The sequence below is a fragment of the Passer montanus genome, unplaced genomic scaffold (genome assembly GCF_014805655.1).
Source record: "Passer montanus isolate IOZ18808 unplaced genomic scaffold, ASM1480565v1 scaffold12, whole genome shotgun sequence".
In the NCBI taxonomy this organism is placed as follows: Eukaryota; Metazoa; Chordata; class Aves; order Passeriformes; family Passeridae; genus Passer; species Passer montanus.
Genome location: NW_024358722.1, coordinates 13,081,861 through 13,097,490, shown reverse-complemented (window position 1 = coordinate 13,097,490; position 15,630 = coordinate 13,081,861). Strand labels below are relative to the sequence as shown.

At 39.1% G+C, this 15,630-nt stretch overlaps 1 protein-coding gene across 5 annotated transcripts in view; it reads right to left on the bottom strand.

The window, feature by feature from the left end:
- Nucleotides 1–7,626: 7,626 nt before the first annotated feature.
- The window catches only part of PROX1 (prospero homeobox 1), a 49,436-nt gene continuing 41,432 nt past the window's right edge, over nt 7,627–15,630 (bottom strand). For 4 of the 5 annotated variants that reach the window (XM_039697959.1, XM_039697960.1, XM_039697961.1 and 1 more), the window contains one exon: nt 7,627–13,355. In XM_039697959.1, coding sequence (XP_039553893.1) covers nt 13,167–13,355 — 189 coding nt within the window. In that variant the 3' untranslated portion in view covers nt 7,627–13,166. The remainder of the gene's footprint in view (nt 13,356–15,630) is intronic. The other variant, XM_039697963.1, reaches the window with a different exon arrangement.

Genomic DNA, 15,630 nt, shown 5'->3' with positions numbered 1-15,630 from the left:
TTGTGTGATCATGTAGGTTTTGGGGATGTTGAAGAAGGATTGGCCTCTTCTTCATGGCTCTGTTTACAAGGTCCTGTAAGAATCCCAAAAGTTGGCCCCAAAGTCTGGGAGGAGGAAACATGGGTTTGATCCTGTGATCCATAGGAGTTGCTCCATCTAACTCAACTAACTTTATGTTTTCTTGTAGGATTCAGCTGCTTAATGGACATTTATTAGCATTTTAAGGTCTTTATGATGCAGAATCCAAACCTGGAATGGGGTCAGCAGGTGTACCCCTGGATACCAACTTCCTGGCTGGGAGGACATTGTACCAGATAAGAACACTGCCCTCTTCTCTGCCTGAGTCTTCTATGTGTCACTTATTTTTTTGGGTGTACAAAAAAAATGCTTTCACATCTCTTTCAAAGCAAACCCATTTGAATCAGACAATTGCAGCAATAAAATCCCAACTAGGAGCAACACAGGCAAAAAAAAAGCACAGAAGCCACCACCATCCCCCACTTCCTAACCATCATCTTTTGCCATGAACTAAAAACCAGCAGCTTCACTTGATTTCATTTTTGGTAATAACAACAACAGAAATTTGCATCTGGGCTGACAATGTGGACAGTGAGTGTTAGCCCAGTGCGATTTGAAATTGGCAAGTTACAGCAACCCTCTGGAAAACCAGGATTTACAAGGGAAATGCTGACAAACACTTAACTACAGTGGCACTTGCTCTATACTATATAACACATAAAACAGTGAAATGGAACATAAGTCTCTTCTAATTATTGAAAATATTTTGGGGCTGCCTTGTGCTAAAACACTAATTTTCATCTTGCCTTTCAGATAATTTTTTTCTCTCTTAAAGCAAATTTTGTTCTAAGCCACCTATCTTTTTAAAAAATGCTGTTAATCACCATTAAAAGAGCAGCATTCTGCATGTGATTTTTGGAAGGCTTTTTTTGTATAATAATAAGAATTTCAAGGCTGTATGGACTTGCATGGTACCATATTATTGCATGAGCAAAAAACCAATACTGAATGGTAATAACCATTTGTCAGAAGCAGCACGGAGGATTATATTATAACCCTTTGTGTGTGTGTGTTTGTGTCTATCCTATATAAAGCAATCAGACACCTTCCAATTTCCAAACACCTGATAATGCTAAAGTTTATTTTATTACAGCCAAGGTTATATTTTCTTTCACTTCATAGTGACCCTAGGAAGAAGAGGAATAATGGATCGGGAACCTATTATAGCTATTCTGTGTTAAACAGCCAAGTAAAGGGCAAATATAGTTCTGTAGTGGAATCAATCACTGAACCCATCAGTGAGAATGACCCTCCTGGCCCCCACCTTCTTCCCCATGCCTAAGAATTTGCCATATTCAATCTTTAGGCTCTGAACCCAAATGCCCTTTGAAAGTGAATTTATGATCACTTCATCACACTGTCTATTAGCTCACTTTCTAACAAATAGGATTGAGAAATATATGGCAGGAACTGCAACGGCACATTTCCAACTAATGGTTAAAATGTCAGGGCGGTAATGTACAAGTGCATCTGCCCTCAAACACAAAATCAAACGCAGCTTTACAAGGGCTGTCGCCATTCCACTTTAGTTAAAGACTTGCAAGCTTCCTTCTTCCCTTTTGCAGGGCTGCAGTTTGGAAGCTGCTGCATCTCATCAGGGCTCGGTTTGCCAGTGCTGTACTGTACTTCATTAGGCAGCTCTATTTAATGGTTTCAACAAAAGCCATCATTTTAGCCCAACTGCCTTGACTAAATTAAAATTTCCAATCTCTGTTTTAGTGTTCTGCAACTGATGTATACATAAGCAAAACTGGTCAACATCTGCCAGGGGGTTGGCCAAAAGTTCTGTAAAGATGTACTTCACATTTCTGAAGCATGTGCAAAGTAACAACGTACTTATCCTCCTGAGGGCTCTCATGATTTTACTTCACCATTTGTTCAGACACACTTTAGCAGCATATAAGCCATACAGTTGATTCTCCCCTTGGTTGCAGTTTTATCTGTAGTGTCATTTTGAGTAATTGGGGTATGGTAGCTGATCAACTTTCAGGTTTCTCATTGGCAGAAAGGGACTGTATTGGCACCAAGAAAGAATATGATGGGTCCTCTCGGTGCCTGAGCAAGTGTCCCTCTTTTGCACTTGGCTACCCAAGGCCATTAGAAAATAAGCTTAATAAAGCAACTCAGTGTATACATCTTAACTATTCCCAGCCAAGGGGATGCAGCTATAGAAGAAATATTTTAAACCAATATGAAAGATGGTAAATGTACATATTTAGTCAGTGATCTGTGAAAGTTTTTGAATTAGTTTTTAAAGCTTTGTTAAGACCAGAACGCACAGATGTTGAAAACAAGTTCAGATGTAGCGACAGATGGTATTTGATTATGAAGCAGACTGTTCATATAATACAAAGATGCTGCTTCTGCCATACACAAGTAACTGCAGAGAGTGCAGTAGAAATTTTGGAAGGCAGAGCAGTTCAAGAGGTTCTTTGTGCGGCAATAACTTTCACGTTTTTCCAGCAGTGCTAGAATTGGGATAATTTTCTTTCTTTTACAGTCAACACCCTAACCCCCCCTTCCCCCACTCACCATTTTCTCCCTTGTTGTACAGCTCTCTTGCACTTTTTTGATACTCTTTTCAGGTCATTTGAAATCAGATTAAGGACAAGTACACTTTTTTAATATTTATGTAATAAAAAAGTTCCTTAAGGTTAATAATAACAATAATAGTTATTATATATTACTTGTAGTATTGCATGTTCCTAAACGAACTGCAACAATTACTGATATTATCTACATAAAAAGAGTACCATGTTTTGGACAAATCCTGAATTTTGGAGGTGATGTAACACTATATCCAGAATCACTGGGCTGCTGTCTTTTGCTGGGGGCAACATACATGCCTGCTTGCTGTGGCTGCTGCCACATTCACCTTGTCAAAGCCACCATCACCCCCATCACTTCCCTCCTCCAAAGAGATGTGAGAAGGGTACTGAAATCTGGAAATACAGGGAGGGAGCTGTGTGGAGGGCAGGGGTGCCTGCCACTGGGCACCAGCTTCACCCCACCGCTGTGGTGGGGGGTCCAGACCCTTCTGCCCCCACTGCTGTCCTCCAGCACTCCCTGGGTGCCTTTTGGCCACCGGCTTTGGGCCCCTTTGCCCCGAGCAGGGAGCAGCTTCTGTGGCCTCAGGCAGCACCCATCGGCCTGGCCTTTGCACAGCGTCATTCTCTGGCAGAACTGGGTTTTCCCCTTGCCTCACCACAGCACACCTTGACCTTTTCTTTCCCTGCCATCGCTGGGTCAGCCACCCTGTGCCGCCACCAGCAGCTGGCCGTGGCCCTGGTTAAAGGCTGCTGAACACTCTGGAAATTTCTGGGCAGAAACACTGTTTAAGCAGCAGGCTCTTCCTGATGGGAGGGAGAAACCTGACTCACGGGCAGGGGGACACCCTCACCATGGATGGGCTTCTCCAATTCCCTACGTTCTGGAAAAGCAAATGGCCGGGTAAACAGTATTTTAATATATTGGCCACTCACAAAGATGCAAAAGGATGCCAGGAAGCAAGATTTCAGTTAGGAGATAAAGCTGGCAGGGCAGCAGCTTGTGGATTGTGCAATGTAACCCGGGGGCTTTGGGAGGGCTGTGCAGGACCCCCGTGTGCGGGCTGTTAACCAGTAACCGGGGTTAATGAGTAACGCGCGCGGCTGGCAGTGCCCGCCCGGGCTGCAGAGCAGGAGCTGTTCCCAGCTCGGCAGTGGGAAAGTGGGGGGTCCTGGGGAGATGGTGCCCCCATCCTGCATCTCCATTCCACTCCCTATAAAATGGGGTCACGGAGTACGGATAGATTTGGACGGAGCCTTTTGAAAGTGTTCGAAATTTTTTCCTGTGGCACTCATCTCCCCCGCCTGAGTTCTAGGTTTCTCCCAAAGCTGGGAAGTCACAATGCATATGTTTGTGAAAGAAAGCAGTGAAGCTCATTTTATATTATACTACTTCTAAACACACATATTTTATCAGGAAAGATTCAAAATACACCCCTTGACCCGAGTGTCCTTACACTTCCAGACTGTTTGCAGTGCGACAAGCTCTGGTTTTCAGATAAGCCTTTGAAGCAGTTTAAACCTCTGCCTCGAGTGTTGTTCAAGATCCAACCCTGACTGTCCCGTGGCTTCCTTAAATATGCCAGCAAGTACTGCCATGCATGAGGGGCAGGTAAACCCTCAGTCTGAATGGCCAGACTTCAGCCCGAGTCAGGCAGGCATGCAGTCCCTGGGGTGGGTGTGTTGTCAGAGCCTTGTGTGGATTACTGAGAAATTGTAAAAATAATATAAAAAAAAATCTAAAGTGCCTCCACTTCAGAGAAATCTGGCCTTATGGTTTTGACTGGAGCATCATCTCTTCCTTTAAAAGCTCTGACCAAATTATTGAGCTGATAAACGATTTCCCTTGGTTTTACATGTGCTGGCATGAATTATCCTTGAGTGCTGCATATTAGGGTTGTTTTGTACTAAAAGGTGTTAAACACTTGTAATAAATATTTTTCCTTATTTCCCCTAGGACACTGTTCCATCTCTGGTTGGTGAAGCATAAAAAAGAGCTGTCATGCCCAGTTTTAATAGGCAATAGGATTTCAAGCCCCCAGAGTTGTTTCACAGTCTGGCAGTGGCCATAATGAAACTGGCCACTGTTGCCACAAGACTTTTTCCTCTCATGCGTTCTCCCCTGTTACCTCCCACAGCTGCTTGACTGGCAGGTCTCTTGCAAACCACAAGCATATTTACATTGGAGCCAGTAGTATTTCTTTAGCTATCTGTGCCATCTTTCTGGGTTTTAATTTTCCTTTGCCTAGATAGAGACTCAACCTTAAGCCTAATTTTAAAGAATAAAATTAAACCGTGAATGCAATTAACTGCATTTGCGTACGAACAGCAGTTCATTTTCATGTGTTTTGTTGTGAAGCAAATAGCTTGTTTGTTTGTTTGTTTGTTTTTTCACACTGATTCCCAAATAAATGGGAAAGTACCACTATTCACTCGCCCAGGATTTATTTGAAAATGCAATCACAGCCTCCCAGACTCTGGGCAGATTGGTGTGGGGGGGTCCTTTCTCTGAAGGGGAGTCAGTGTTTCACTCTGCTCTACAATTCTGGGAAAAGTCAGGCTAACCTAAGCCAACAAGCATTCATTTGGATGTCTAAAATATTTTAATATTTAAATTAAAGATACTTCTTTCATGTCTTTGAGGTACAGGTATGGTTGTGGTCCTAATAAACTGTACACAAAAAATGGCCATTGTAGCAATTGATGGATTTTCTGCACCCACCAATCTATCAGGCTTTAACAGGCAGCTTCTCCAAATGCCCCTGCCCACTGAAAAGCTGGGAGAACAGGCAGGCCCTGCAATGTGCCCAGAGGGTCAAACACTTGGACCAGGCAGGGAAACAACCCTCCTACCCCCTAGTCCTTTTTATCTAGCAGCTCTGCCTTCACCCTGGGAGCCCTCCAGCCCCATTCAACGACAGAATTTAGGAAAGATTTAATTTTGCGTATTGTGTTCTTAAAACAGACACAATGCCATATTTTAAAAGTCACTGAGATGAGTTTGGGGAGCACTGGAAGCCACTGCAGAGTGAGGGATGTGTCTGCCATTATTTCCCAAATGCAGTCGTACGCTGCCACTCTCCCTTTCCCTCCTAACAAAGAGGGAAGACTGGATCAGAGGGGATCATCTCCATAGAAATTGTGTTGGCACAACCTAAACTGGGCATAAATAAGGGTACAGACCAAGAAAATTAGAACAATTAACCCTTTCAGGCTCTCAAATGACAAAATGCAGTCTTCCACATTCAGCCGCTCAGTAATGTGATGTGTAAAAGACCCCAGTTACTAGTGATGGTCTCAGTGACATAAAATTGTTCAATTATTTGCCTTGCTCAGGGATAATTCATGTCTTCCTTATCATTTTTAAGCTAGAACATAGTATCTTTCTTATTGTAAAAATTCCAGGTATTAGGGGAACTGAGGATTTCCAAGCACAGATGGCCAGATCTGCAGAACTTGGATCATTTCAGGGTGCTTGAAGCCTGGGAAAGTTGATTTGGCCCTCTGCAATGACAGGGACTACTTGCCAAGTTCCAGTCTAGCTCTGAACTCCTGCAGTAGTCTGAGATGCCAATAACTAGGATTTCTTATTTAGAGATCTGTGTGCTTTCCACTGCAGGGTAAAATGGCAAATAGTGTCCTGCATTTCACAGAACCAATATATTTGAGAGAAAAACTGATAGAGGCACAGAGTGAGCTGGTAATTACCCACACAGACCCTTCAGTCCATTAACTGGGTACCTGAGGATGATCTCCCTCTCCCTCATCTAGTTAAGTCTTGATGACTAAGACAAAAATTATTTTAGTGTGTTGGTTTGGTAATGTGGATAGATATAACTAGGAGAAGAAATGTGTTCGCAGTAAAACCAGAGAAGATCTCACATTTCAATGATTATTAGTTATGTAGATGTAACTTCATGACCTTACACAGATCTCTTTTACACCTTGTGTTGATGTGGCCCAAGAAATGCAACCCCTGTTGTATAAAAATACATGGAGTTTTAACTGCTGTTGCAGATATGAAGTATGTATTTGTTTGTTACAATAAAGCTGAAGCTGGATTCGGGCTCCAGCTCAGCTCTGGTGTCCTGAGGCTGGATCAGGGAAGATACTGAAAATAAATGACCTCAGATCAAAATATATTTTTAACATGCTTCTCCTTCAAAAATCAGAAGAGTCTTGCAGGATTTTACAGTCTAAATAAGCTACAGTCTTACTGCCATCTGCACCAATTCTAAGCCAAAAAGAGAACTTTAATATCTGAAACACATACAATCACGTAAATCAAAGGTACACTCAACCCCAAATTTTAAGATACATATGAAACAGCAGACACAGCAAAGAGCAGAAGAAAAACCATGAACAAATGCATTTTGAGGAATTGTGTAGGAACAGAGTAGTTTTATAAAATGCTGGTGAATACTCAGCTTGAAACAGAAGAGATCCATGAGTGATGGATTCTAACAATGAGAACAGAGTCTGGTATCTGGTCAGTACCATTACCAAGTCCAGACTGGTAAGAGTAAGAAATGTGAATGAAGTGTGAACCACCACAGCTCAACAAGCACCATCCCTGCATTCACCCAGCTTGAGGAACCCCCTGTTGCACGACACCAGCATGGCAGGTATGCCCAGGAAATGATTAAACAGTATAAACAAAATAGCTCACATTGGCTCCATTTAATTTAAAGGGCTGTCTATGCCTCAGACAAAACAGGTCTCTTCCAGGGAGTTATTCCTTGGCAGATAGACTATTGCAAAATAACATTCATTATCTTAACCGGCGCTGCGCTGGAGGTAGGACACCAAGGCCATAAATCATTATATCCATTTTGCAAGAGGGCTGGTAGTTTCATTAATAAATAATTTGAACTAAGGGGAGAAGAAAACCTTCAGAGGGCTACAGTGTTAGGCACAGCCTGGCCACAGCCAAGAGGTTCAGGAGTTCACCTCTTGACGTGGGGCAATATAAACTTTTGGAAATAAATGTAAACAGTGGCAATGAGCTTGTAATTTATATTTTATTTTGCACAAGCTTGCATATATACTGCACATACATTCAGTTTAGAGAAGATGGAAGGCACACAAGGCAATTGAACTACTGTATCCTTTAAGTGGTACAAAGCAAAAAGGTAAAAGTCTGGAGAGTATACAAAAGCTTTAAACACACAAAATAAAATCCACCCCCCCCAACATTTTTCCTGTGTTTATCTTAAATTTAGTAGCTGCCAAGCTAGAATTGTAACTTTTTTTCAATCAATTGTCTACTGCACCTTTTTTTTTCCAAACAGACAGGGGAGTCTTATTGTTTTATCTTGTCATCAATTAATATTACAGTACATCCTTGGTAATACAAAATTGTACACCTTCATCAAATAAATTAGGATAAATTAAACCAATAAATTATGCAAAGTCTTCAGAACAATAGACGACAACAAAAAATCCACAGTTGAAATTGCCTCTAGCTAAAAAATAAAATAAAAAAAAATCAAAAATTGACTTTATCAGTTCAGTTATTGTACTATCTTCAAATTAAAGGGTCTTTATTACAAAAAAAAGAGCTTAATAATGCTATTTACAACATATTGCTAAATAATATAAAGGCAGTGTTTTGTCACTTTTGTAACTATATACATATGAGTAATGGCTGGGACAATATCAGTTTAAACCTTAACCTTTGACTCTTCTGGGCAGCACTAAAACCAACCTAAAGAGGCTTTTCCCCCCTCCTTTTTTAGTTTCAGACTCTTACATGTTATATGGTAATGAGATGGTTATTGTGTTTGTCTGCTATCTCACTCGAGTGGTACAATTAATGCAGAAGGTATGGATTTTAGAGAAAAATGTAAGCTCACTGTTTCTTCTAGATTTGTTTCTACATATCCCAGTATTTGTGCATTTGGAAGGTGGCTGCTTTGGGAGAGAGGTGACTGTGGCTCAGATGAAAAGACTGAATAAAGTCATAGTGCCACCACCTTTCATACACTAAAAAGGATATTCCTAAGAAGATACAAAGGTTAAATACCAGTTTTCATCCCAGCTCTAAATATGAGCATTTTTAGCTTCAGTTTATAGATGGTTTACAACCAACAGTTCTACAGAAAACAAAATTGCATTTCCTTCAACAGAACATTTAAGTGCAATACAGTAACTGCTTACTCATATAAACCAGTTACATTCCTTAAGGGGAGCTTTTTGAAAACAATGCGTATTGGAATTTTCAAACACAGAGTTGGTACCAGAAGGAAACATTTGCACTATTAACACCAATGATTGCTATATAATACACATGGCAAATATAGTTTTTGCTTTCACTTCTCATGTACAGTGCTCATTTTGGGGGTTTTGTAAACCACTTTCCATTTTTAATATATATATATATATCTTTCTATATATATATATGTATAATCTTTCAATGCTGCTGGTGAAAATCCTATCTTTAAAGCCACAAAATCTTCACCTTTATTTCTTAATTAATATTAACCTGTGGAAAAAAACATTTTTCTATTAACTGACTTCATATACATAGAAAAAAATTCTGCAATTTTACAGAAACTGTATTACCCATTCCCTTGACATCTGATGAAAGGGACTTAACTTTTAAAAGTAGAGAGCTGGATTTTCAAGAATGCTTTCAACTATCTACACAGTTACTGTAGTGTTTCTTATAAATTCAACAGATGTTTTCAGAATGTAGTTATTAAAATCTTATGTCTTTATGCAAGAACAGCCATAAGGTTGAATATTTACATTGCTTTATAAAAGTTCCCCTCGATTTTCAATGTTCACCCACATACCTGGTACAGTAACAAAGATTCTGCAAACTTAAAACACTTTAATTAAATAATACTCAGAGGCACAAAGCAAACCTCAGGAATACATGGGTGAACACTTCCTTAAATAATTACTACATTCTAACATCTTCCACGTGTTTACCATTAAATGTGAAACGTTCCCATTAAACAACCAGAGATACAGTAAGAATTAAATGTTTTGTAGTTTCAAATAGAACATTCTTTTCACAAAACATAACAAATGTCTAAAATAGGTTCTTAATCTAGATAGGAAAAAGGTAAGCTTTTCACTTCATACGCCTCTTTTGTGTGTGTGTGTGTTTTTGTGTAAATATACATACATATGCCCACACGTTGTCCTGTGTGTGTGACCATATACGTATCTGTATATGCACATATGTCACGTATGAAATATTGCTTCTATACTACTTTTCATCAGGCTAAGAAAACACAAGATTTGCACCACAGTTACAAAAAATTGGCTTCTACAAGAATTTTCAAAACTCGAATGCTGCTCAAACAATTGAGAAAAAATAATTTGCATTATCAAACTGTTCTAAAAATTCTCTTCTTCAAAAACGTATTCTCCTGCTTTGTTTTTTTTATTTTTTAATTTTTAAAAAGACACAAAATATGCATAGCTATCAACATTATGTCAAACAGCCGGGAAAAAAAAAAGTCAGTGTTTATTGCAGCTGTAGTAATTGAAAAATAAAGTTTAAAAGATGAAAATTGTAAGCCACAGAAGGCACAAGAACAATTGTACTTGTGGGGGAAAAACTGGTATTTTGAAGGATTTTTTTTATCCTTCCGCTGGTGCATTTAAGGTCTAGGCACAGACTATAACCTCAAGTTTATATGCAGAAATAAATCTGAATTAGCAGTAAATGAATGGCAAGATGGGGTTTCTACATGGATTTTGAAATTCTTTTCCTATGTAAATCTTTCATTACAATAAAAGTAGCCTTCTGCCTTTTAGCCATTTTTAGTGAAATAATATTGAGATAAATTAAAAGAAACTGGATTGGATCCTACTCAGAATTTAGTACAAGCTATGCCATGTATTTGTAATTTTAGGTGAATTGGGAGGCACAAAGGCAATATGGCTATAAAATGCAGAAAAATCACATAACTGAAATTATTAAATTATCATTTATTCCTTTTTCAGACCAAGGAGGTTTTTATTTTGCTTTTAAGATGAAATTTCTATTCTAATTCCTATGCCTCATTTACTATTGAGATTATACTACCCATAAATAAATAAATAAATGAAACAACATCAAGTGTTGAGTACACAATTTCACTTATTTAGATTATGTGAATCCCATTGCAGCCAAATAATAATAATATGAATATCAATATCAATAATAATAATAATAATAAAGAATAATAATAATAATAATATAAAGCAACGGTAAAATCACAGGTTGAGATGGTAGCTAGTAGTATGTCCACATAGTATGAATAAAGTATGGCTTTGCTTTCTTATGTCCAAGGTGACAATGCAAAGTAATATTTTGCGTCTGATGGTATGCCGGTGATGAACTTACTGTATCAAAACTTGAGCATTTTATGCCACTTCTTCCCATAAATCAAAAAAAGTGCATGAACACAATTTTCATCCTTTCTTACTCAGAATTCATTGGAGTTCCATCTTTATGAAGTGTAATGTTTACCAAATCATGCACACACACAATTAAAAAAAAAAAAGGAAAAATGAAATAAAATGTAAGAAAAAAAAGAAAGAAAGAAAATAAAATTCCTGTCTACTGTAAGGATACGTACAGTATTAGGTACTCTCAGGGAGTCTAAGATCAAGATTTGTTTTGCTTTTAATGCATAGTGAAAATGTTGGCACTTCATCCCATGCAATTGTCTGCATTGCCTATACTCCACAGATACTGCCAGTGCTTGAAAAGAATGACAGGGAATCAGAGGATTGTGCTGTTTAATTTGAAGTCAGCAGGTTTTTAAGGCTTTCTGCTAACAATAATTGCTTTCATACATTTCTGTCTATCAGCAGTATTTGTAAATGAAGTGAAATTGCAATGATCAGGTCAGCTCTTTAGTCACATGGGTAAACTTTCACTCTCCAAAGTCAAAATGTAATTTTAAAATAAAGAAGATACCAATATCCTCAATGGCATAAATATAATTCAGGACTAATTAGGAACTTCCTCTAGATTTAGATTGAATTATGTCGGGGAAAATACTATTGATAATAACAATAAATTCTTACTGCATCCGTACAAAAGACGACAAACAAAATGACAAATACAGTGTGCCATAGCATATTCAACCTTCCCCCAAACTGCTGGAGATGATTTCTTTCTGAAAACATGAGAAAAGGAGAGCCACTGAAGAAAGCATGAGAACTTAGCAGCTAGCTTTCTTTCTTTCTTTCTGTCATATCATGGTGTAGCATTCAGGCAAACCCAGATCCATCAGGGACTTTACACTGTAGCTCAGGTTTTGGTCACCACTAGCTCCAGCTTCAGAAGACAAGTGCAGCCACATTGCAAATAGGTTTCTTTCTTTTTTTATTTTTTAAAGCTGCACTTACTGTAATTTTAAAAATCAAATTTGGCTATCTGAACCCTGCATAGCCAGGAGGACACTGTGATTTTTGTATAATGCTCAATTAGATTTTTATGAAAATGAAATTTTTATTCTTCTGATTAGGAAAACACAAATTATATTTTATAGGTACAAACAAGCCTTTTTTTTTTCCTTTGCCTCAGCACTGTGAGGTGAAGACTCTTCCACTGTATCTAAGATCATTCAGAAAGTGCTTTTCAGGAGAGATGTCAAATATGGACAAGAAATTTTGTATGCTGGAAAGGGAATCTTGGGGAGCAGAATGGACTAAGAAAATAATAAATTTAGGGACTAATGCTATTTAAAGTAAGACTGAGACATGGCAATATACAATGCTGAAGGTTTCATTTTTACTCTATGGAGAGTGAAATGCTTCCACTTTACTAAGCTGACCATATTCCAAAAGTAGTGTGTTTGATACAACATTGTGCATGAATTACTGGCCTAACCCTGCAAGAACAGTATTTGATTTGTGCAAACATCCCTCGCTGCAATTTAGAGAAACAAGAACCTGGCATGTTGGATACTGGTGCAGGGTACCTGTCATCTCTGTAAAAACACATGAAGCATAGGGTTTGCTTTTTTGGGTGTCACTTCTTGGAGTGAGTACCTAAAACAGATGTATTTTTCTGCAGTATGAAACAAAATCTAGCTATTAATTAAAAAGTATATAAATACAAATAAAAAAGCTCGAAGCTTATGAAATGGCTCCACAGAGTTCAGACCTTAAGCAGTATAAACATAATATAAACTTCATTGTCTGTAGTATTGTGCCATGACATTAGTCTCACCAAGACAAAATGCCACTTTGCAGCAAGCAATAAATCTGACAAAGCATTTTTAAACATAATGCCCTAACTTGCTAAGACAGGCTTTTACACACTTCCAAACTCTTCTCCCTGAAAATTAACCCCGTTGATTCTTCAAATGTTAAGGGTCTCGGGCAAAAGTAAACCAAAGGCTGAAGTAAAATAACCATCCCCTTGGAACTGAATGAAAACTTATATCCAGGAGGGATCAGTCTAATTTCATATACATATATATATGTATACCATACACATATATATGAAATTAAAATAGAGACACACATGACTTGGGCATCAGAAGGGGACTGCTACTTTCATACATTCATAAATAGCTGCTGAACTCTCTACTCATGAAGAAGCTCTTGTAGGCAGTTTGGGGATTTGAAAATCTCAGGGACCTCACTGTCCAGCTTACAGATGACCTTGTATATGGCCTTCTTCCAGGAAGGATCAACATCTTTGCCTGCGATAATGGCATTGAAAAACTCCCGTAACGTGATCTGAGCCACTTCCAGGAATCTCTCTGGAACCTGCTGATACAAGGAGACAATGGCATTAATACAGTTTTCAATTTCAAGTCTCTGGTTCTTCAAAGGAAACTGAGCTAAGTTCTTTCTTTCAGAAAGGGGCTTACATAGCACCTGCATTTTCTAAATGTGGCAGCCCTCTATTCTCTTATGCAAAGCTGTTATATATAGTACTATAGCAATAACTTTTATAACATGTGTTAGAGATCTTTGTAAAGTCTACTGACAGAATGTAGGTAACAAAATGTTACTGTCTGAGTTGGGAGAGTAGGGGATTTATAGGATATAATTAGCAGGAGGGGGAACAAGCACAATTGTCTTTAAGGAAAGAAATCTCTGCTTGATATTTTACCTGTGCATTTATGGCCATGTTCCTCTCTCCATGTGAGAACTAATATGAAAGTTATGCATGCACAGGAAGAAGCCCTTTGTACCTTTGTGCCTGACTTTGGTCACAACCAGTGCTGAAAGCAGTCAAAGAAATGGGGTATCTCTGAATGTTGTTTGCAGTTTAAAACCAATCAAGCAGCAAAGCCTTCAGCTAGTGGCTTGCTTCTGTGGCTGCTATGCACAAGAACCCCATAAAACTGCCTTCTCAGGAGACACTATGGTCTTTCTCTTTTTTTCAGGAGCACACAAATACCACCCTAACCTCTTTAATGGGCGCATTATGCTCCAAGGAGCTTCTGAGCTGGGATGCTTTTAACTCATTTGTTTCTAAATGTCACTGTCACTTTACAGGTGAGTCAAATACCCAGCTAGAAGAAATGTGCCACTCCCAGAAGCCCCTGAACAATGGGTGAATGTTAAAAAACCACAGTTACGTCCAAACTTTAGTAATTCATTCTAAGTAGTTGTCGCAGGCACCAGCACCACCTTCTCACCCTTTGCCTTAAATGATTCAAAAGCAATTGCTCTAATGAACGTTGCAAGGTTGAGGTGATCTCCATAAAGGTATTATTTTCCACTTTTATCAGGGAAATATGGCTTCACGGCTCTAGAACTGCTAATACATGGCCAGCCAGTAGCTAGTATGCTTATAATAGCAAGTATTCCCTCACTGCTATTCTTTGTCCCCTCCGGCAAGAGGAGTTCTCCGACCTGCACAAGGAGCCACTTGAACCATTCCCATGGCAAACAGACACTTGGGCAGCTCTCACTGATTTACTGAATTCATGTCACACTGCCAGATCAAGGCCAGCCCCTTATTCTCTACTTCAGGCTTTTCTTCCTGTCCCTTTAGAAGCCACTTCGAAAACACTTGTCTGGAAATGTGTGTGATCAATCAATGTGTGTGAGATAAAACAGAGCTCTGGAGACTTCGCTCACCTGTCATTGTTTGGGAAACACCAGCAGTTTGATAGTCACGTTCTGCCATCAAATAAGCATGAGATCAGCTCCCCCTGACACCAGCTGACAAACTCTGCTTCCAGAAGCCCCAGAGAAGTCCTCTGTCTACCTCTGAGAGTGCAACCCAGCCCTCACATGCTTTTGAGTTTTTTTGCTCCCAAAAGCAGCTGTGGAAATTTTTCATTCAACAGGGTGCACAGAAAGACACATCTTTACAGATTGTCTATTCCAGCAATAATTAAGACAGAAGGAATTACCTATTATGTTTTACTTACTCCAGATCAAAGAAATTACTTAAAACTCCTCATAACCACTCAGCTGTTTAGGAATTTGGTAACATGTCTACAGAAAACACCATGCTTTTCTCATTCCTGCATTGATATAGTAAATTGACAAGCTTTTCTGTTCATGCAGTTCAATGCTCACACACTGTTCATCACCCCTAGTATTGCTGGGCACTAATCAAGGGGAAGGAGTTTCTGACTACATATTAGAAATCAGGAAAAGGAGTAGATAACCAAATTTAAGGAGTAGACACTGATATTAGTCCATGACAGCAAAACCTTTTGATTTTGGTGTCCACTCCAGAGGATCAACACAAGATGTCTTTCTTCCCTCCCAAGCTGCTGGAGACGAGAAACAGGCAATTACAAGCACCTATGTGAGAAGCATGAAGTCTAAATGCATGAAGTCCCACCTCTGCTTCAAACCTCATGGTTACACCCAGAGCAACTTTAAGCTGGGTTTTAAGTTGGGCCTTTGCCATTCAATTTCAACCTGCACATTTGAAAGTTTTCCAGGTAGAGGATGCTGCTTTTCCATGGAGTAGGCAGTGTGAAACCCCTGAACCTGTAGCTTCCAGGTCTTCCACCTGGAAGTGACACACAAGGCTTTTTTTAAGACTGGGAGCTACCTTTCAAGGTCCAGTTTT